The sequence below is a fragment of the Rana temporaria genome, chromosome 12 (assembly GCF_905171775.1).
Source record: "Rana temporaria chromosome 12, aRanTem1.1, whole genome shotgun sequence".
Classification (NCBI taxonomy): Eukaryota; Metazoa; Chordata; class Amphibia; order Anura; family Ranidae; genus Rana; species Rana temporaria.
In genome coordinates, this window is record NC_053500.1 from 138495472 (window position 1) to 138518815 (window position 23344).

At 51.0% G+C, this 23344-nt stretch overlaps 1 protein-coding gene and 1 long non-coding RNA gene across 2 annotated transcripts in view; one reads left to right on the top strand and one right to left on the bottom strand.

Annotated features, from left to right (window-relative positions):
- ST6GALNAC2 (ST6 N-acetylgalactosaminide alpha-2,6-sialyltransferase 2) overlaps window positions 1-5205 on the bottom strand; it is a 44889-nt gene extending 39684 nt beyond the window's left edge. The window contains exon 1 of the mRNA XM_040330949.1: window positions 4770-5205. Coding sequence (XP_040186883.1) covers window positions 4770-4921 — 152 coding nt within the window. The 5' untranslated portion in view covers window positions 4922-5205. The remainder of the gene's footprint in view (window positions 1-4769) is intronic.
- Window positions 1-23344, top strand: part of LOC120919011 — a 78496-nt gene that overhangs the window by 21784 nt on the left and 33368 nt on the right. The window lies entirely within an intron of this gene.

Consider the following 23344-nt stretch of genomic DNA (forward strand, 5'->3'; position numbering starts at 1 on the left):
ATGAGGGGTTCCCACCATCCCTGTGCTGAGTTCCCGGGTCTGTACACCCGCTGTGCCCATTATGAGGGGTTCCCACCATCCCTGTGCTGAGTTCCCGGGTCTGTACACCCGCTGTGCCCATTATGAGTGGTCCCCACCATCCCTGTGTTGGGTTCCCGGGTCTGTACACCCGCTGTGCCCATTATGAAGGGTTCCCACCACCCCTGTGCTGAGTTCCCGGGTCTGTACACCCGCTGTGCCCATTATGAGGGGTCCCCACCATCCCTGTGCTGAGTTCCCGGGTCTGTACACCCGCTGTGCCCATTATGAGGGGGTCCCACCATCCCTGTGCTGAGTTCCCGGGTCTGTACACCTGCTGTGCCCATTATGAGGGGGTCCCACCATCCCTGTGCTGAGTTCCCGGGTCTGTACACCCGCTGTGCCCATTATGAGGGGGTCCCACCATCCCTGTGCTGAGTTCCCGGGTCTGTACACCCGCTGTGCCCATTATGAAGGGTTCCCACCACCCCTGTGCTGAGTTCCCGGGTCTGTACACCCGCTGTGCCCATTATGAGGGGTCCCCACCATCCCTGTGCTGAGTTCCCGGGTCTGTACACCCGCTGTGCCCATTATGAGGGGGTCCCACCATCCCTGTGCTGAGTTCCCGGGTCTGTACACCCGCTGTGCCCATTATGAGGGGTTCTCACCATCCCTGTGCTGAGTTCCCGGGTCTGTACACCCGCTGTGCCCATTATGAGGGGTTCCCACCATCCCTGTGCTGAGTTCCTGGGTCTGTACACCTGCTGTGCCCATTATGAGGGGTTCCCACCATCCCTGTGCTGAGTTCCCGGGTCTGTACACCCGCTGTGCCCATTATGAGGGGTTCTCACCATCCCTGTGCTGAGTTCCCGGGTCTGTACACCCGCTGTGCCCATTATGAGGGGTTCCCACCATCCTTGTGCTGAGTTCCTGGGTCTGTACACCCGCTGTGCCCATTATGAGGGGTTCCCACCATCCCTGTGCTGAGTTCCCGGGTCTGTACACCCGCTGTGCCCATTATGAGGGGTTCCCACCATCCCTGTGCTGAGTTCCCGGGTCTGTACACCCGCTGTGCCCATTATGAGGGGTTCCCACCATCCCTGTGCTGAGTTCCCGGGTCTGTACACCCGCTGTGCCCGTTATGAGGGGTTCCCACCATCCCTGTGCTGAGTTCCCGGGTCTGTACACCCGCTGTGCCCGTTATGAGGGGTTCCCACCATCCCTGTGCTGAGTTCCCGGGTCTGTACACCCGCTGTGCCCATTATGAGGGGTTCCCACCATCCCTGTGCTGAGTTCCCGGGTCTGTACACCCGCTGTGCCCATTATGAGGGGTTCCCACCATCCCTGTGCTGAGTTCCCGGGTCTGTACACCTGCTGTGCCCATTATGAGGGGTTCCCACCATCCCTGTGCTGAGTTCCCGGGTCTGTACACCCGCTGTGCCCATTATGAGGGGTTCTCACCATCCCTGTGCTGAGTTCCCGGGTCTGTACACCCGCTGTGCCCATTATGAGGGGTTCCCACCATCCCTGTGCTGAGTTCCCGGGTCTGTACACCCGCTGTGCCCATTATGAGGGGTTCCCACCATCCCTGTGCTGAGTTCCCGGGTCTGTACACCTGATGTGCCCATTATGAGGGGTTCTCACCATCCCTGTGCTGAGTTCCCGGGTCTGTACACCTGCTGTGCCCATTATGAGGGGTTCCCACCATCCATCCTGATGTACAATATATAAATCTATATAACTGTAAAGGCTGCGTACGTTGTTGCTAGGAATTGATGGATGAAGGATGGAGATCTTTGTGGATAATTCATACAATTCCCATCTGTGAGGAATCGTCAAAGATCAGATTGTTGCGTGTGTGGCCAGCGTTACAATCGATGCATGCAGGAATCGCGACGCAGCCGTGCCATTCAAGGCTTTCATTCTGTTTTGCAACACCAGAACCGGATCGAATGCTTGTTCACATCCATGCGATCCGATTCTGCGAATCGCACTGCGTTTTGCGAACCAATTTTGTTGGGGGGTCATTAACGTAACTTACAAACCTGCGGCGGTTCGTACGAACAGGATGCGATTTTTTTTTTTTTTTTTTTTTTTTTTTTTTTTAATGCGGTGCGGAGACGGCCCAGAATGCACTTTCCACACCGCGCCGTGAACCAATCGGATACATTTCCACCACAGCCGTCCCGAAAACTTACTAAATCGATCGTGGAGGGGTTTGCGCTTTATGGGGCAGATCCACAAAGATCTGCACCGGCGCAGCGTATCTAAGATACGCTACGCCGCCGTAACTTACTTGGCTTTGGTTCGAATCCTAAAAGAATTTGTGCCGTAAGTTACGGCGGCGTAGTGTATCTCTCGCGGCGTAAGGGCACGAAATTCAAATGCGGCGAGTAGGGGGGCGTGTTTCATTTAAATGAAGCGCGTCCCTGCGCCGAACGAACTGCGCATGCCCCGTCCGTCAAAACTCCCAGGGTGCATTGCTCCAAATGACGTCGCAAGGACGTCATTGTTTTCGACGTGAACGTAAATGGCGTCCAGCCCCATTCACGGACGACTTACGCAAACGACGTAACATTTTCAAAATTATACGCTGGGAACGACGGCCATACTTAACATCGAGTACGCCACCAGATAGCAGCTTTAACTATACGCCGAAAAAAGCCGATCGGAAACGACGTAACAAAATGCGACGGCCGCTCGTACGTTCGTGGATCGTCGGAAATAGCTAATTTGCATACTCGACGCGGATTACGACGGGAACGCCACCTAGCGGGCGCCGAAAAATTGCATCTAAGATCCGTACGCCTGTCGGATCTAACGCAGATGCCGTCGTATCTTGGTTTGAGGATTCAAAACAAAGATACGACGCGGGAATTTTGAAATTACGCCGGCGTATCAGTAGATACGCCGGCGTACTTTCTTTGTGGTTCTGCCCCTATGAATCTCGTCTTAGATTGATGCGATTGTACAATCGATCGTTCCAGGAAACCGATCCGATTGGAAGAGAATTGCAGATCTAGTGAAATCTCTGTTAATTCGGTGGAATCTTATCCATGGCTTCTGATTGGTCGAACCAATATCTGGAGAACTTGGGGAAAATGGGCAATCGATGTCATTGATTAGCAGCTCTGCGATTGTTTTGTGAATTTAATCGCATTCCGACCGGATTGTTCGGCTACATGGTGAACACAGAGACGCAATCGATAACTTTTTTAACTATTGATCCCCGTTGATTGATTATTTCTAAAGCAGGAACAAAGATTGTCTCTGGACAGCCGCACTCTGAACAAATTGTAGCCTTTTTATTAGAAGGACAGCACTACAAGTCACAGCAAAATAAAATAAAACCTGACCGCTGACGCGTTTCGCACTGAAACTAGTGCTTAGTCATAGCCATGGGCTTTTGCTCCATAGGGCAAGGGGGGGCAATTGACCCCCCTAAAAACTCGAGAAGGTGTTGAAGAGAGGCACAGTGAGCAGAGTGTCCTGCTGCCTGTGCCGTACTGATAGCTGATCTGAGGTACTGAATGGGATGGGGGGAGGGGGGGGGTGGTCCGTCTGTGCTGAAGGGGGTTTGTACTGAATGGGGGGTCCATCTGTGCTGAGGGGGGGTCCATATGTGCTGAAGGGGGGTCTGTACTGAAGGATGGTATGTGCTGAAGGGGGGTCCATCTGTGCTGAAGGGGGGGCTGTGCTGAATGGAGGGGTCTGTGCGGAATGGGGGGTCCATCTGTGCTGAATGGAGAGGTCTGTGCTGAAGGGGGGGGGGGTCCATCTGTGCTGAATGGAGGGGTCTGTGCTGAAGGGGGGGTCCATCTGTGCTGAAGGGGGGGTCCATATGTGCTGAAGGGGGGGTCCATATGTGCTGAAGGGGGGGTCCATCTGTGCTGAAGGGGGTCCATCTGTGCTGAAGGAGGGTCTGTACTGAAGGGGGGGTCCATATGTGCTGAAGGGGGGTCTGTACTGAAGGGGGGGTCCATCTGTGCTGAAGGGGGTCCATCTGTGCTGAAGGAGGGTATGTACTGAAGGATGGTATGTGCTGAAGGGGGGTCCATCTGTGCTGAAGGGGTGTCTGTGCTGAATGGAGGGGTCTGTGCGGAATGGGGGGTCCATCTGTGCTGAATGGAGGGGTCTGTGCTGAAGGGGGGGGTCCATCTGTGCTGAATAGAGGGGTCTGTGCTGAATGGGGGTCCATCTGTGGTGAATGGAGGGGTCTGTGCTGAAGGGGGGGCCTCTGTGCTGAATAGAGGGGTCTGTGCTGAATGGGGGTCCATCTGTGCTGAATGGAGGGGTCTGTGCTGAAGGGGGGGGCCCTCTGTTCTGAAGGGGGGTCTGTACATTCTCTAGGCTATATTTATATGGGCATGGAGTGAAGCTGAATTATCTAAAGAGCCAATTCACACTGCCAGCTGACCGCATTATCGGTAAAACGTGGCACTTTACCATAATTTTAGCTGCGGTATTCGCCCGCTAGCGGGGCGCTTTTAACACCTGCTAGTGTTTGAAGAAAGGGTTAAATGCGATTGTGTATCGCCGCTGCAGAAGCGCGCCTCTCTGAAAAAATTTCAGCGGACGCCCATGGTCATAGCTGATTGATTATTTCTATCAGAAGAGATCGATCAGAAAAGGAATTGATCATTTATTGAAGCGTGTATGGCGGCCGTAACGCCAACAAAAATATCGATCTCTGAATTAGTAATCTCCCCGCGTCGGCGTCCCCCCCCCCCCCCCCCCGCGCCCGATCTTACCTCCTCTCCTCTGATTGGCTGGGGTAGACCCCGGAGATGATTCTGTTCTTTTGAGTGACCAGCAGCCCGACCAGCGACATCAGGCAGAGCAGCAGCAGAACCTGCCGGAAGGTCCTGGAGCGCACATGGAAGGACAGCCGGGAGAACAGCATTGCGGCTCGAGAGAGATCCACGTTCAGCCGAGGTGCTGATTGCACATCGCCTGATCAGATTCAGAATACTTTATTAATCCCAAAAGGAAATGATCAGAGTGCTGTTGGGGGACGCTTCCCTCCCGAGGAGAGCAGCTCCTCCCCCGTCGATCGCTCTTCAGACGAGTCACGACTTGAAGTCCAAGCGTCCCGTCACAGCGAATGGCACATTCCCGGGCGGCGAGCGAGTGTCAGTCACTCTCGGGACGGGGAAGGCGGGTCGCAGGACGAAGTTTATATTTTAGAGACGCCTCATATATCCTGCAGACGATAGAAAAACTACAGAGCCATTAACCCCTTCCTGTGCCTCTGCCGGGGGCGGGGGTGGGGAGTCCCAGGAAGAAGGCGTTCTAGACGACGATCGACTGACCGACCGACCGACCGACTGCTATTCTCTCGCCTATCAGCTGAAATCAGCTGTCCTGGCTGAATCCACACAGGGCGGCTGTGAGACTGGCGACTCCAGATAAGCGACACATTGTTACCGTCTCAGCCTGAGTTTCCCCCTTACATCAGAGCCCCCCTTACATCAGGGTCCCCATCAGAGCCCCCCTTACATCAGGGTCCCCATCAGAGCCCCCCTTACATCAGGGTCCCCATCAGAGCCCCCCTTACATCAGGGTCCCCATCAGAGCCCCCCTTACATCAGGGTCCCCATCAGAGCCCCGCTTACATCAGGGTCCCCATCAGAGCCCCCCTTACATCAGGGTCCCCATCAGGGTCCCCCTTACATCAGGGTCCCCATCAGGGTCCCCCTTACATCAGGGTCCCCCTTACATTAGTGTCCCCATCAGAGCCCCCCTTACATCAGGGTCCCCATCAGAGCCCCACTTACATCAGTCTTCATTTGAGCTCCCCACCTTACATCAGGGTCTCCGTCAGAGTTCCCCTTATATCACAGTCTCCATCAGGGTCCCCCCCCCTTACAGCAGGGTCCCTCTTACATCGGCATCCCTATCTAAGTCCCCCTTATATCAGAGTCCCCATTACATCAGTTCCCCTTAAATCAGGGTCCCCCATCAGAGCCCCCTTACATCAGGATCCCCATCAGAGCTCCCTTTTCATCAGGATTCCTATCAGAGCTCCCCTTTCACCAGGGTCCCCATTAGAACCCCCATATATCAGTGTCCCCATCAGAGACCCCCTTACATCGGGGTTCCCATCAGAGATCCCCTTTCATCAGGGTCCCCATCAGAGGTCCCCTAACATTAGGGTCCCTATCGGAGCCCCCTTTTCATCAGGGTCCCCATTAGAGCCCCCCCTTACATCGGGGTCCCCATCAGAGATCCCCTTACATCGGGGTCCCTATTAGAGCCCCCCTTACATCGGGGTCCCCATTAGAGCCCCCTTACATCGGGGTCCCCATCAGGGCCTCCATACATCAGGGTCCCCATCCGAGCCCCCCCCCTTATACAAGAGTCTCCATCAAAGTCCTCATTACATCAGTTCCCGCTTACATTGGGTTTCCCATCAGAACCCCCCTTACATCGAGGTTCCCATTAGAGCTCCCCTTATATTGTGTTCCCAATCTGAGCCACTCTTATATCACATCACATCAGGGTCCCCCTTACAGCAGGGTCCCTCTTACATCGGCAGTCCCCCTTATATCAGAGTCCCCATTACATCAGTTCCCCCCTACATCAGAGCCCCCTTTCATTGGGGTCCCCCTCAGAGCCCCCCTACATCGGGGGTCCCCATCAGAGCCCCCCAAACATCGGGGTCCCTATCAGAGCCCCCCATACATCGGGGTCCCCATCAGAACTCCCCTATACATCAGAGCCCCCCTTATATAGGAGTTTCCATCAGAGTCCCCATTACATCAGTTCCCTTTTACATTGGACTTTCTATCAGAGCTTCCCTTACATCAGAGTCTGAGGCCGCGTACACACGGTCGGACAAATCCGATGAGAATTTCACCGCTTCACTGCTGAAGTGGCCTGATGGTCTGATGTGCCTACACACCATCAGTTCAAAATCCGATCGGGTCAGAACGCGGTGACGTAAAACACACGACGTGCTGAAAAAAACGAAGTTCAATGCTTCCAAGCATGCGTCGACTTGATTCTGAGCATGCGCAGGTTTTGAACCGATGTTTTTCTGTACTAACCATCGATTTGGACCAATCGGTCAGCGGGCCATCAGTTCGATTTTAAAGCAAGTTCTAAGATTTTTGACCGAAGGACAACAGACCGATGGGCCGTACACACGGTCGGTTGGGACCGATGAAACTGAACTTCAGGCCGTTTTCATCGGTCCGGGAGTACGCGGCCTTAGTGAGCTGGGGACTGGGGGGGGGGGGAGTGAAGACCAACTGATCTGAATCCCCCATCTGTACAAAGTCTTAGGATACCCCACTGAATTCCAAATAAAAGTTTGTCAGGGGCCGTAGTTTGAAGGCCAGGAAAAGTGCTGCAGAAACACTTCAAGGAATTCGTCTTGCGGCTCTGCGACACATGACGAAACGCGCAACAGGTGCAGCGGCGAGGTGAATATGACCCTGCTGGAAGCAACTCGTGAAAGGGCGGAGTCTGGCTATTTGGAGAAGTTCTCACATATTTCCAGAGGAATGTAACCCCTTCAGCCACGGGGACATCACACGTGTAAAAATCTGCGTTTTTTTATTTACTTGGAACCCCCAAACAGTTCTACGTTTTCTGAAAGCAGAGACCCCGGAGATTTTTTACGTTTGCCCACTGACAAAGAAATGATCGGTCTATAATTTTATTGGTCGGTTTATTTTAACAGAGAGAGAGACAGAATAACAAAAGAAATATCCATAAAAAGTTATAAATTGATTTGCATTTTAACCACTTGGGATCCTCGCGCCGTCTATTGACGGCTACAGCGGGGATCCCAAAAGCCAAAGTGCCGTCAATTGACGGCCGCCCCTTTGGGCGGTCCCCGCGCGCGCTCCAGAGCGCGCAGCGGGGAAATTTTGTTTTGGCCGTGTCCCTTGGACACAGCCAATTAGAGATCGCCGCAAACGGCCAATCAGAGTGGCCGTTTGCGATGCGATCTGGGCGGCCAATGAGAGGAGATCTCAAATGTAAACATATGAGATCATCTCTCATTGCCGCCTCTCCCTCCTCACACAGAGACAGCGTGTGAGGAGAGAGAAGTGAGTGAAATAAGTTACAGTGTTACAGTTACAAAGTGCCTGCCATCCATCCCAGTCCCATCCACCAGTGCCATCCATCCCAGTGCCATCCACCAGTGCCATCCATCCCAGTGCCATCCATCCCAGTGCCATCCATCCCAGTGCCATCCATCCCAGTGCAAGCCATCCCAGTGCAAGCCATCCCAGTGCCGCCAATCAGTTCCCACCCGTGCTGCCAATCAGTGCCCGCCTGTGTGCCAATCAGTGCCCGCCTGTGCTGCCAATCAGTGCCTGCCTGTGCCGCCAATCAGTGCCTGCCTGTGCCGCCAATCAGTGCCTGCCTGTGCCGCCAATCAGTGCCCACCTGTGCCGCCAATCAGTGCCCACCTGTGCCGCCAATCAGTGCCCGCCTGTGCCGCCAATCAGTGCCCGCCTGTGCCGCCAATCAGTGCCCGCCTGTGCCGCCAATCAGTGCCTGCCTGTGCCGCCAATCAGTGCCTGCCTGTGCCGCCAATCAGTGCCCGCCTGTGCCGCCAATCAGTGCCCACCTGTGCCGCCAATCAGTGCCCGCCTGTGCCGCCAATCAGTGCCCGCCTGTGCCGCCAATCAGTACCCGCCTGTGCCGCCAATCAGTGCCTGCCTGTGCCGCCAATCAGTGCCCGCCTGTGCCGCCAATCAGTGCCCGCCTGTGCCGCCAATCAGTGCCCATCTGTGCCGCCAATCAGTGCCCGCCTGTGCCGCCAATCGGTACCCGCCTGTGCCGCCAATCGGTACCCGCCTGAGCCGCCAATCGGTACCTGCCTGAGCCGCCAATCAGTGCCTGCCTGTGCCGCCAATCAGTGCCCGCCTGTGCCGCCAATCAGTGCCCGCCTGTGCCGCCAATCGGTACCCGCCTGTGCCGCCAATCGGTACCCGCCTGAGCCGCCAATCGGTACCCGCCTGAGCCGCCAATCGGTACCCGCCTGTGCAGCCAATCGGTACCCGCCTGAGCCGCCAATCGGTGCCCACCTGTGCTGCCAATCAGTGCCCACCTGTGCTGCCAATCAGTGCCCACCTGTGCTGCCAATCAGTGCCCATCAGTGAAGGTTTAGCACACACCAGCAAAATGTCCAAAAGGTCCTATTCCCTTCAGGAGGCTTTCCAAATAATTTCTGCCCCCGACGAGAGCAACGTGGAGCTCTCTCTTTCAGAGTCCCTTTCCAACTCTGATTCGGAGTTTGACGTCGCTTATGAGCCAGCCATCAGTAGCGCAACACTGAGTGACTCAGAGGAGGAAGATAGCCGGCCGGCTAAACGAAGGCGTGAGGAGGCAGTGCCATCCACCAGCACCGCAGTGCCATCTGCCAGCACCGCAGTGCCATCTGCCAGCACCGCCGTGCCATCTGCCAGCACCGCCGTGCCATCTGCCAGCACCGCAGTGCCATCTGCCAGCACCGCAGTGCCTCGGCAACAAACTTCCAGGACCCATGCCAGCCTTCCCTATGCCCTTCAGAACCCCTTGTGGCTTCCTGCTACTTCAGGAGAAGCCAACATTCCCCCTTTCACGGCCCAGCCAGGAATCCAAGTGAACACGGAGAATTTTACCCCACTCGATTATTTTAACCTCATGTTTACAGAGGACATGCTATCTGAAATTGTGGCCCAGTGCAACCTATTTGCACAGCAATTTATTGCAAACAATCCCACGTCCTACTATGCCCGTCCCTTCCAGTGGAGAGACCTTACGTTGGACGAGTTCAAAATTTTTTTAGGCCTCACATTTTGTATGGGACTCAACCCAAAAAACACTTCACGTGCCTTTTGGTCCAAAAAGCCAATCTACCACATGCCCATCTTCTCCACCATAATGCCCAGAGCCCGATACTTTGCAATAATGAGATTCCTACATTTCAACGACAATACCCAGTGCCACCCCCGAAATCACCCAGATCATGACAGGCTCTTCAAAATCCGGCCCTTACTCAATTATTTTTCCGAGAAATTCCCCCAATTGTACACCCCGGACCAACACATCTGTGTGGATGAGTCCCTTATCAAATTTAGTGGCAGACTCCAAATAAAACAATTCATGCCCAGCAAAAGAGCCCGCTATGGTGTGAAGGTCTACAAATTGTGTGACCGAGTCACAGGATACCTGTATGCCTACAGAGTATACGAAGGCAAGGACACCCAGATCAATCCCCCTAATTGCCCAGACTACTTGGGATCAAGTGGCAAAATTGTTTGGGAACTAATCAACCCCCTATTAGACAAAGGATACCATCTATACGTAGATAATTTCTACACCTCTCTTCCCCTGTTCCACAACCTGCACCGGAAGCAGACGCCAGCATGTGGCACCGTCCGAAACAATAGGAAAGGCTTTCCTCAAAGCCTGGTGAACCAAAAGTTGAAAAGAGGAGAATCAGCAAGTCTGCGTAACAATGCGGTTTTGGCGGTGAAGTGGAAGGACAGAAGGGATGTCTATATGCTATCTACTATCCACAATGACACCATTGTTGAAACCCGCAGAAGGCGTGGCACCACCATCCGAAAGCCCACTTGCATCCAGGACTATAATTTGTTTATGGGGGGGGTCGACTTTAATGACCAGATGCTTGAGCCCTATCTTGCCACAAGAAGAACGTACCATTGGTACAAAAAAGTTGCCATTTATTTTTTTCAATTGGCCATATACAATTCTTTTGTAATTTACAGCAACTCCACCCAAAACCCCAAACGCTTCCTTGGCTACCAAGAGGACCTTATCACTGCCCTTATTTTCCCCAACGATGCACCCCAAACCATCCGATCTGATGTTTTAAGTCGTCTCGCCGAGCGTCATTTTCCCGATAAAGTCCCTCCCACAGAAACAGGCCGACGACGTCAAAAACGATGCAAGGTATGCGCCAGTGAAGGAGTCAGACGAGACACAGCTTACCATTGTGCCGATTGTCCTTCCAAACCAGGCCTCTGTATAATTGACTGTTTTCGCCGTTACCACACCAAACTAAAGTATTAATCCTCCGTTCCTGCCTTCACACACCTTCACACCCCTTATGCCACCGCCTGCTCTGTAACTGACCCCGGCTTGTTTTTTGACCACGATTCTGCCTAACGATTTTGTAATGCCTCTGCCCGATTTGGAATTGACCCTGGACTGTTTTTTCGACCATTCTTCTGCCCAACGATTCTGTACTGCCTCTGCCTGATCTGGAACTGACCTCGGACTGTTTGACCATGTTTTTGCCTGCCTCATGGACTGATCTTGTACCCTGCTACTGGACTAGTGGGAACACAGGGGTCTCACATATGTGAGGGGCGCCAGAAAAGTTTTTCTGGATGAAGAAAACTTTTTCGTTTTCTCATCCTAGATTAGGGTCTGGTTGCCCGGAGGCTTCAAAGAGATTTGGGTGGGAGAAGCCTCTACCCCTGTCCCCATTCTGTCCTGAACGAGGCCCTACTTCTGCCTGCTGCCTGTAGGACCTATGCCATCATGCCTCTTGCCTGTTGCATGAACTGACCACCTGCACTAACCCTGACGGGACAGTATCCCTGCCTGGACGTTGCTGACCAAGTCCCTGCCTGCTGCCTGGACCAGTGCTATCCTGCTGTAGAACTGCGCTACTATTACCACAGGTAATCTTTTGTTTACGCTTTGCTCAGCATAATGTATTTTGAGGTGTAATTCTTGGTATGTGCATACTATGTGTCTCTGGAACACCTGACGGTGTTCCTTGCATGTTGGATCTCTGTATGTGGTCAGGCTATGTAGAAGTCTCAAACACGTGGTATTGTTGTACTCAGGAGGAGTAGCAGAATGTATTTTGGGGTGTAATTTTTGCTATCTAAATGCTATGTGTTGGAAATATCTTAGAAACATACAACTTTGTGTAAAAAAAATGAGTTTTCATTTTTCTTCCACATGTTCCAAAAACTTCTGGAAAAAAATGAACCATTCAAAAGACTCATTATGCCTCATAGATTATACGTTGGGGTGTTAGCTTTCCAAAATGGGGTCAGTGTGTTGGTAATTCCATTGTCCTGGTGTTCCAGGGCCTTCAAAAGTGTAATAGGTAGTCAACTAGTTAGATGTGCAATTTATGCTCCTAAAACCCCTGATGGCGCTTCCTGCATGTTGGGCCTCTGTATGTGGCCAGGCAGTAAAAAAGTCTCACACATGGGGTATCATTTTACTCAGGAGGAGTAGCAGAATGTATTTTGGGGTGTAATTTTTGATATGTACATGCTATGTGTTGGAAATATCTTATCAATGGACAACTTTGTGTAAAAAAAATGCGTTTTCATTTTTTTTCCACATTTTCCAAAAACTGCTGGAAAAAAATAAACCGTTCAAAAGACTCATTATGCCTCATAGATTATACGTTGGGGTATTAGCTTTCCAAAATGGGGTCACTTTGTGGGTAATTCCATTGTCCTGGTGTTCCAGGGCCTTCAAAAGTGTAATAGGTAGTCAACTAGTTAGATGTGCAATTTATGCTCCTAAAACCCCTGATGGCGCTTCCTGCATGTTGGGCCTCCGTATGTGGCCAGGCAGTGAAAAAGTCTCACACATGGGGTATCGTTTTACTCAGGAGGAGTAGCAGAATGTATTTTGGGGTGTCATTTGTGGTATGTACATGCTATGTGTTGGAAATATCTTATCAATGGACAACTTTGTGTAAAAAAAATGCGTTTTCATTTTTTTTCCACATTTTCCAAAAACTGCTGGAAAAAAATAAACCGTTCAAAAGACTCATTATGCCTCATAGATTATACGTTGGGGTATTAGCTTTCCAAAATGGGGTCACTTTGTGGGTAATTCCATTGTCCTGGTGTTCCAGGGCCTTCAAAAGTGTAATAGGTAGTCAACTAGTTAGATGTGCAATTTATGCTCCTAAAACCCCTGATGGCGCTTCCTGCATGTTGGGCCTCCGTATGTGGCCAGGCAGTGAAAAAGTCTCACACATGGGGTATCGTTTTACTCAGGAGGAGTAGCAGAATGTATTTTGGGGTGTCATTTGTGGTATGCACATGCCATGTGAGAGAAATAAGCTATTACAATGACAATTTTGAGAAATTTTTTAAATGAAAAATAAAAATCTTTATTTTGCAAAGTATTGTGGGAAAAAAACACAACTTCAAATAACTCACCATGCCTCTTACTAAATACCTTGGGATGTCTACTTTCCAAAAAGGGGTTATTTTGGGGGCATTTGTACTTTCCTGGCTTGTTAGGGTCCCAAGAAATGAGATAGGCCTTCAGTACATCAGGTGTGATCAGATGTGACAATTTTTTATGATTTGCACTATAGCTTGTAGACTCTAAAACTTTCACACAGACCAAATAATTTCCAAAAATGTTGGGTTATTTTTATCAAAGACATGTAGCAGTATAAATTGTGGCCAAAATTTATGAAGAAATATTAATAATTTGCAAAATTTTATCACAGAAACTAAGAAAAAATCATTTTTTTTCCAAATTTTCGGTCTTTTTTCATTAATAGCGCAAAAAATAAAAAACCCAGAGGTGATCAAATACCACCAAAAGAAAGCTCTATTTGTGGGAAAAAAAGGACAAAAAAATCATTTGGGTACAGTGTTGCATGACTGAGTAATTGTCATTCAAAGTGTGACAGCGCTGAAAGCTGAAAATTGCTCTGGGCAGGAGGGGTGTTTAAGTGCCCAGTAAGCAAGTGGTTAATGAGTGAAATAAATACTTGATCCCCTAAATCAGCAAGATTTCTGTCTCCCAGGTGTCTTCTATACAGATGATGAGCTGAGATTAGGAGCACTCTCTCTCTCTCTCTCTCTCTCTCTTAGGCTGGGTTCACACTACTACACTACTTTCATCCTACTTTGCTCTGCTACATCGGTCCTACATTTATCCTACATTGGTCCTACATCCATCCTACTTTCATGAACAGGATACCACTTTGGTCCGACTTCAATGATATTCAATGGGCCTGAAGTAGGATCAATGTAGGACCAAAAGTAGTACAGGGAGCATTTTCAAAGTCGGACCGACTTGTGTAGGACGCTACAAGACGCTCTCATAGGGAAACATTGAACACAGAGCAAAGTAGGATGAAAGTAGTGTAGTAGTGTGAACCCAGCCTTAAAGGGAGTGCTCCTAATCTCAGCTTGTTACCTGTATAAAAGACACCTGTCCTCAGAAGCAATCAATCGGATTCCAATCTCTCCACCATGGCCAAGACCAGAGATCTGTCCAAGGATGTCGGGGAGAAGATTGGAGACCTACACAAGGCTGGACTGGGCTACAAGACCCTCGACAAGCAGCTTGGTGAGAGGGTGACAAGAGTTGGTGCGATTTATTCCCAAATGGAAGAAACACAAAATAACGGTCACTCCCCCTCAGTCTGGGGCTCCATACAAGATCTCACCTCGTGGAGGTTCAATGATCCTGAGAACGGTGAGGAATCATCCCAGAACCTTATCATTGATCTCATGGCAGCTGGGACCATCGTCACCAAGAAAACAATTGGTAACACACTAGGGACTGAAATCCTGCAGCACCCACCAGGTCCCCCTGCTCAGGAAATCACATGTACGGGACAGTCTGAAGATTGCTAATGAACATCTGAATGATTCAGAGGCAGGGCTGATCCTAGGCAGGTGCGTGGGGTGCAGTGCACCCAGGCGCCACAGAGGGGGGGGGGGAATGAAGCACCAGAGTGTTCCCCCTCCCTCCTCCTCGTCCGTGTCCTAAGGTGGCTCTCTCCGCTGGTCACCTCCGCCGCCTATGTGTTTCCTGCCCAAGCCCATCCCCCCTCCCTCCCTCCTGTCAGAGGAGGAGAGCGAAGCAGCAGCTGTCTGTGTGGAGAGAGACCAGCCGTGCAGTGACGCCACCATGGGGCAGTCTGTTCCTGACGTATTCTCCTTGTCCGTGTTAGTGGAGCATCTATGTTCGAGTCGTTGCCATAAAAATATGTTTAAAGGGGAGGAGTTGGTAAGATGACCACGCCCATGTGGGGGGGGGCACCAGAAATATTTCTGCGCCCAGTTGTCTGTGACCCCAGGATCAGCCCTGTTCAGAGGAGAACTGGGTGAAGAGTGTTGTGGTCAGATGAGACCAAAATCGAGATCTTTGGCATCAACTCAACTCGCCGTGTTTGGAGGAGGAGGAGGAAAGCTGCCTATGACCCCCAAGAACACCATCCCCCACCGTCCTACATGGAGAACACCATCCCCACCGTCCTACATGGAGAACACCATCCCCCACCGTCCTACATGGAGAACACCATCCCCCACCGTCCTACATGGAGAACACCATCCCCACCGTCCTACATGGAGAACACCATCCCCACCGTCCTACATGGAGAACACCATCCCCACCGTCCTACATGGAGAACACCATCCCCACCGTCCTACATGGAGAACACCATCCCCCACCGTCCTACATGGAGAACACCATCCCCACCGTCCTACATGGAGAACGCCATCCCCACCGTCCTACATGGAGAACGCCATCCCCACCGTCCTACATGGAGAACGCCATCCCCACCGTCCTACATGGAGAACGCCATCCCCACCGTCCTACATGGAGAACGCCATCCCCACCGTCCTACATGGAGAACGCCACTCCCACCGTCCTACATGGAGAACGCCATCCCCACCGTCCTACATGGAGAACGCCATCCCCACCGTCCTACATGGAGAACGCCATCCCCACCGTCTTACATGGAGAACGCCATCCCCACCGTCCTACATGGAGAACGCCATCCCCACCGTCCTACATGGAGAACACCATCCCCCACCGTCTTACATGGAGAACGCCATCCCCACCGTCCTACATGGAGAACGCCATCCCCACCGTCCTACATGGAGAACGCCATCCCCACCGTCCTACATGGAGAACGCCATCCCCACCGTCCTACATGGAGAACGCCATCCCCACCGTCCTACATGGAGAACGCCATCCCCACCGTCCTACATGGAGAACGCCATCCCCACCGTCCTACATGGAGAACGCCATCCCCACCGTCCTACATGGAGAACGCCATCCCCACCGTCCTACATGGAGAACGCCATCCCCACCGTCCTACATGGAGAACGCCATCCCCACCGTCCTACATGGAGAACGCCATCCCCACCGTCCTACATGGAGAACGCCATCCCCACCGTCCTACATGGAGAATGCCATCCCCACCGTCCTACATGGAGAACGCCATCCCCACCGTCCTACATGGAGAATGTCACCCCCACCGTCCTACATGGAGAATGCCATCCCCACCGTCCTACATGGAGAATGCCATCCCCCACCGTCCTACATGGAGAACGCCATCCCCACCGTCCTACATGGAGAACGCCATCCCCACCGTCCTACATGGAGAACGCCATCCCCACCGTCCTACATGGAGAACACCATCCCCCACCGTCATACATGGAGAACACCATCCCCCACCGTCATACATGGAGAACACCATCCCCCACCGTCATACATGGAGAACACCATCCCCCACCGTCCTACATGGAGGGGGAAACATTATGCTTTGGGGGTGTTTTTCTGCTAAGGGGACAGGACAACTTCACTGCATCAAAGGGAAGATGGACGGGGACATGTACAGTCAAATCTTGGGTGAGAACCTCCTTTCCTGAAAAATGGGTCATGGATGGATATTTCAGCATGACAATGACCCAAAACAAACGGCCACGGCAACAAAGGAGTGGCTCATGAAGAAGCACATTAAGGTCCTGGAGTGGCCGAGCCAGTCTCCAGACTTTAATCCCATAGAAAATATGTGGAGGGAGCTGCTGAAGGTTTAGAGTGACCAAACGTCGGCATCAAAACTTTAATGACTTGGAGAGGATCTGCAAAGAGGACAAATCCCTCCTGAGATGTGCAAACCTGGCGGCCAACTACAAGAAACGTCTGACCTCTGTGATCGCCACTAAGTCGTGTTTTGCGAAGGGGTCAAATACTTATCTGACTCACTAAAATGCAAATCAGTTTATATCTTTTTTGAAATGCGTTTTTCTGGATATTTTTGTTGTTGTTCTGCACCACAGCTCCATACAATACACATTTTGTTGGTTGATACTAAACGTGTCAAGCCTTGAAATTGCATACCCATGAAATTACGATAAACTATATCACCCAAAACTAGCTAGGTGACCTCCCCCCGACTACAAAACTCTCCTCCTGCATCGATCTTGACTTGTGACCCTCGACTACGAAACTCTTCTCCTGCATCGACCTTGGCTTGTGACCCCCGACTATGAAACTCTCCTTCTGCATCGACCTTGGCTTGTGACCCTCGACTACGAAACTCTTTTCCTGCATCGACCTTGGCTTGTGACCCTCGACTACGAAACTCCTCTTCTCCTGCATCGACCTTGGCTTGTGACCCCCGACTATGAAACTCTCCTCCTGCATCGACCTTGGCTTGTGACCCCCGACTACGAAACTCTTCTTCTGCATCGACTTTGGCTTGTGACCCTCGACTACGAAACTCTTCTCCTGCATCAACCTTGGCTTGTGACCCCCCACTACGAAACTCTTCTCCTGCATCGACCTTGGCTTATCACTCCCGCCCCAACTATGAAACTTTTCTCTTGCATTAATCTTGGCTTGTGTCCCCCCGACACTAAACTCTTCTCTTGCATTGACCTTGGCTTGTGACCCAATCACGTTGCCCGACCAACCTGAAAAACAGCAAAAATTAAAAACTCTCCGTCTCCACGGGAGGTCTTCCACCGACTGCTGTCTCTTCGCAGTGACAGCTCTTATATAGGCAAGGGCGGTCCAACCCGGTGATGTAACCCGGGTGACCCTTCTCCTCCTGACGTCATGTGATGTCACATGACGTCAAGAGAGCGGGGTCAGCGGGTGGCCCCGCCTTTGCCTATATAAGAGCTGTCAAAGCGATCTCGGTGTATTATGGGGAGCTCCGCGGCGGGCAAACATCCCGTGAGCGCCCCATATGTTCGTACAAACAAATGAACAGCTGATGTTCGAATAGAATTTCAAGCCCAACACTACTCCAGCATTGATACGCCAAATGGTCTTGATGACTTTATTAACCACTTGCCGACCGCTGCACGAAATTACAGAATGGCATGGACAGGCAAATTGGGCGTACAGGAGCTTCATCACCGTGCCCGCCGGACCCGCAGACTCGATGTCCACCGGTGTCCCGCGATCGGGTCACCGAGCTGAAGAACGGGGAGATGACAGTGTAAACACAACATCTCCCCGTTCTTCCTAGTGACATGTCACTGATCGTCTGCTCCTTCTCATCGGCAGAAAACAGTGACGTGTCACTCGTAGCCACATCCCCTAACAGTTAGAATCACTCCCTAGGACACACTTAACCCCTTCCTAGCCCCCTAGTGGTTAACCCCTTCACTGCCAGTCACATTTACACAGTAATCAGTGCATTTTTATAGCACTGATCGCTGTATAAATGTGAATGGTCCCAAAATAGGGCCAAAAGTGTCCGATGTGACCGCCATAATGTCGCAGTCACGATAAAAATCACTGATCGCCGCCATTACTAGTAAAACATGTATTATTTACAAAATAGGGGATAGTTTTATGCCATTTTTATTAACGCTTTGGCCCGGATTCACAAAGCACTTACGCCGACGTATAACAAGTTACTCCGACGTAAGTGCAAATGTGCGCCGTCGTATCTGTGCGCCAGACCCACAAACTAAGAAATAGGCTTCACCCTGCCAACGTAACTTGCCTACGCCGGCGTAGGATGTGCGCACATTTAGGCTGGACGCATGGTGGCGCTCCCATTGATTAGCCATTCAAATATGCAAATGAGTAAAAATACGGCGATTCGCGAACATACGTGCGCCTGACGCAGTGCGCGTAAGTTGTAAGTCCGGCGTAAAGTTATTCCCCATAAAGGAGGTGTAACCCAGCACCAGACATGCAAAGGTTTGCACCAGGGAACACAAGCCGGCGTATTTCACAGTGGACGTGTCTGGCTGGGCGTAGGTTACGTTCTCGCTGTACGCAGTGATCCGGCGTAGTTTAGGCAGTTGTTTCGACGTGGTTGTGAGCACGCGCAGAGGGATGCGTCCACGTCACGGCGCATGCGCAGTTCGTGATACGTATCTGTTTGGCGCTCAGCCCTCATTTGCATGGCTCACGCCCCCACTTCCACCTACGCCGGCGTACGCCTTCGAAACCCAGCGCAGTTTTGGGAGCAGTGGCTTTGTGAATCCCATGCTTGCCTCGCCTCTCTGCGCTGCGTTGGCGTATCGTATATTGTTTGCGCTACGGCGGTGTAATGTGCGCCCGCTCTCTGTGAATCTGGGCCTATAACTTTTGCGCAAACCAATCAAACGCTTATTGCGATTTTATTTTTTTATTTTTTAACAAAAATATGTAGAAGAATACGTATTGGCCTAAACTGAGGAAAAAATGTTTTTTTTTTTATAGATTTTTTGGGGGGGGGGCATATTTATTATAGAAAAAAGGGAAAAAATATTAATTTTGTTTTTCAAAATTGTCGCACTATTTATGTTTATAGCGCAAAAAATAAAAACCGCATAGGTGATCAAATACCACCAAAAGAAAGCTCTATTTGTGGGGGGGGAGGGAAAAAAGGACGTCAATTTTGTTTGGGAGCCACGCGTCGCACGACCGCGCAATTGTCAGTTTTAAGCGACGCAGTTGGCGAAATCGCAAAAAGTGCTCTGGTCTTTGGGCAGCCAAATGGTCCGGGGGGGGGGGCATTAAGATCGATAGACGATTTATGGGACTTTGTAGGGCGTCCACAACTGTTGCGGTAAGTAAAAGGTATATTTTTATTTGGAACTGGTTAAAAGGGTGATTATATAGACAAAGTTAAAAATCAGACGCAGTATACATGATGATGAAAGACTACCGAAAAAAATTGACATACAAGACAATGCTGTGCCGACGCGTTTTGAATTTATATATTTATAGCTCATTCTTCTTCTACTGCTAGTGTCGGGTCACTTTGTCCTCAAGTGTCCAAATTTAATAAAGACAAATAATTGCAGCAACGGGTCAAAGAGAATTTTCCACATTTAGGGAACAATTGGCCATATCACACCTTTTGTGTTCCGTAAACCTAAATCTAAAATTACATTGTCTGTCATCACCTGGGTTTTATTTTAACCACTTGCTTACTGGGCACATATACCCCCCTCCTGCCCAGGTGAAATTTCAGCTTCCGGCACTGCGTCGCTTTAACTAACAATTGCGCGGTCGTGTGACGTGGCTCCCAAGCAAAATTGGCGTCCTTTTTTCCCCACAAATAGAGCTTTCTTTTGGTGGTATTTGATCGCCTCTGCGGTTTTTAGTTTTTTGCGCTATAAACAAAAAAGAGCGACAATTTTGAAAAAAATACAATATTTTTTACTTGTTGCTATAATAAATATCCCAATTTAAAAAAAAAAAAAACATTTTTTTTTTCTCAGTTTAGGCCGATACGTATTCTTCTATATATTTTTGGTAAAAAAAAAAAATCGCAATAAGCGACTGGTTTGCGCAAAAGTTATAGCGCCTACAAAATAGGGGACAGAATTATTATTTTTTATTATTTATTTTTTTTACTAGAAATGGCTGCGATCTGCGATTTTTATTGGGACTGCAACGTTATGGCGGACACTTTTGACACATTTGGGGCTCCAGCCCCCCAAGCCCCACCCTCCTGACGCCCCTGTGAGCATACTGACCTACATACACCGACCTGCCTGACCTACATACACCGACCTGCCTGACCTACATACACCGACCTGCCTGACCTACATACACCGACCTGCCTGACCTACATACACTGACCTACCTGACCTACATACACTGACCTGCCTGACCTACATACACTGACCTACCTGACCTACATACACTGACCTACCTGACCTACATACACCGACCTGCCTGACCTACATACACCGACCTGCCTGACCTACATACACCGACCTGCCTGACCTACATACACCGACCTGCCTGACCTACATACACTGACCTACCTGACCTACATACACTGACCTGCCTGACCTACATACACTGACCTACCTGACCTACATACACTGACCTACCTGACCTACATACACCGACCTGCCTGACCTACATACACCGACCTGCCTGACCTACATACACCGACCTGCCTGACCTACATACACCGACCTGCCTGACCTACATACACCGACCTGCCTGACCTACATACACCGACCTGCCTGACCTACATACACCGACCTGCCTGACCTACATACACCGACCTGCCTGACCTACATACACCGACCTGCCTGACCTACATACACCGACCTGCCTGACCTACATACACCGACCTGCCTGACCTACGTACACCGACCTACATACACCGACCTGCCTGACCTACATACACTGACCTACATACACTGACCTGCCTGACCTACATACACTGACCTACATACACCGACCTGCCTGACCTACATACACCGACCTGCCTGACCTACGTACACCGACCTACATACACCGACCTGCCTGACCTACATACACTGACCTACATACACTGACCTGCCTGACCTACATACACTGACCTACATACACCGACCTGCCTGACCTACATACACCGACCTACCTGACCTACATACAATGACCTACATACACTGTCCTACATAACCTACATACACTAACCTACCTGACCTACATACACTGACCTGCCTAACCTACTGTACATACCCTGACCTACATACCCTGAACTACCTGACCTACAAACCCTGACCTACATAACCTACATACACTAACCTACCTGACCTACATACGCCGACCTGCCTGACCTACATACACTGACCTATCTGACCTACATACACCGACCTGCCTGACCTACATACACCGACCTGCCTGACCTACATACACCGACCTGCCTGACCTACATACACCGACCTGCCTGACCTACATACACCGACCTGCCTGACCTACATACACCGACCTGCCTGACCTACATACACCGACCTGCCTGACCTACATACACCGACCTGCCTGACCTACATACACCGACCTGCCTGACCTACATACACCGACCTGCCTGACCTACATACACCGACCTGCCTGACCTACGTACACCGACCTACATACACCGACCTGCCTGACCTACATACACTGACCTACATACACTGACCTGCCTGACCTACATACACTGACCTACATACACCGACCTGCCTGACCTACATACACCGACCTGCCTGACCTACGTACACCGACCTACATACACCGACCTGCCTGACCTACATACACTGACCTACATACACTGACCTGCCTGACCTACATACACTGACCTACATACACCGACCTGCCTGACCTACATACACCGACCTACCTGACCTACATACAATGACCTACATACACTGTCCTACATAACCTACATACACTAACCTACCTGACCTACATACACTGACCTGCCTAACCTACTGTACATACCCTGACCTACATACCCTGAACTACCTGACCTACAAACCCTGACCTACATAACCTACATACACTAACCTACCTGACCTACATACGCCGACCTGCCTGACCTACATACACTGACCTATCTGACCTACATACACTGACCTGCCTGACCTACATATAATGACCTACATACACTGTCCTACATAACCTACATACACTAACCTACCTGACCTACAAACACTGACCTGCCTGACCTACAAACCCTGACCTACATACAATGACCTACATACCCTGACCGACATACACTGACCTGCATAACCTACATACACTGATCTACCTGACCTACATACCCTGACCTGCATGACCTACATACACTGACCTACATACCCTGACCTGCATGACCTACATACCCTGACCTGCATGACCTACATACACTGACCTACATACCCTGACATACATACACTGTCTGACCTACCTCAGCTCAGCAGTGGGGTGTGGTGTCGCATCAGGCAGTCAGTCGGTCAGAGGGGGAGAAGAGAGCCGCCCACCCGAGCGGGGATGTGACACGGCGGCCGCAATGTAATTCCCGCCTTCTGGAGCCTGCAGCGCCTATAATGGACGGTCCCAGCATTGGACCAGTGGGACGTCCATCATAGGCGCTGCAGGCTCCGCTATGGCATTCAGCCGCACCCGGCGGAACTCTGACACACTCGGCGGCGCTCGGGATCAGATCGGTCCCGGCGCTCGGGGCGATAACAATTGAATGCTGCATGCCATAGACTCGGGGCTTTTTGGGGACCCATTCGGAGCTCCAGCCCCCCAAGCCCCGCCCTCCTGACGCACCCTGTGAGGATAATTACTTGGAATGTCACCTGAATAAACGCACTCGAGTGCTGGAGCATCTTACAAACTGAAGATGGATGTTGTT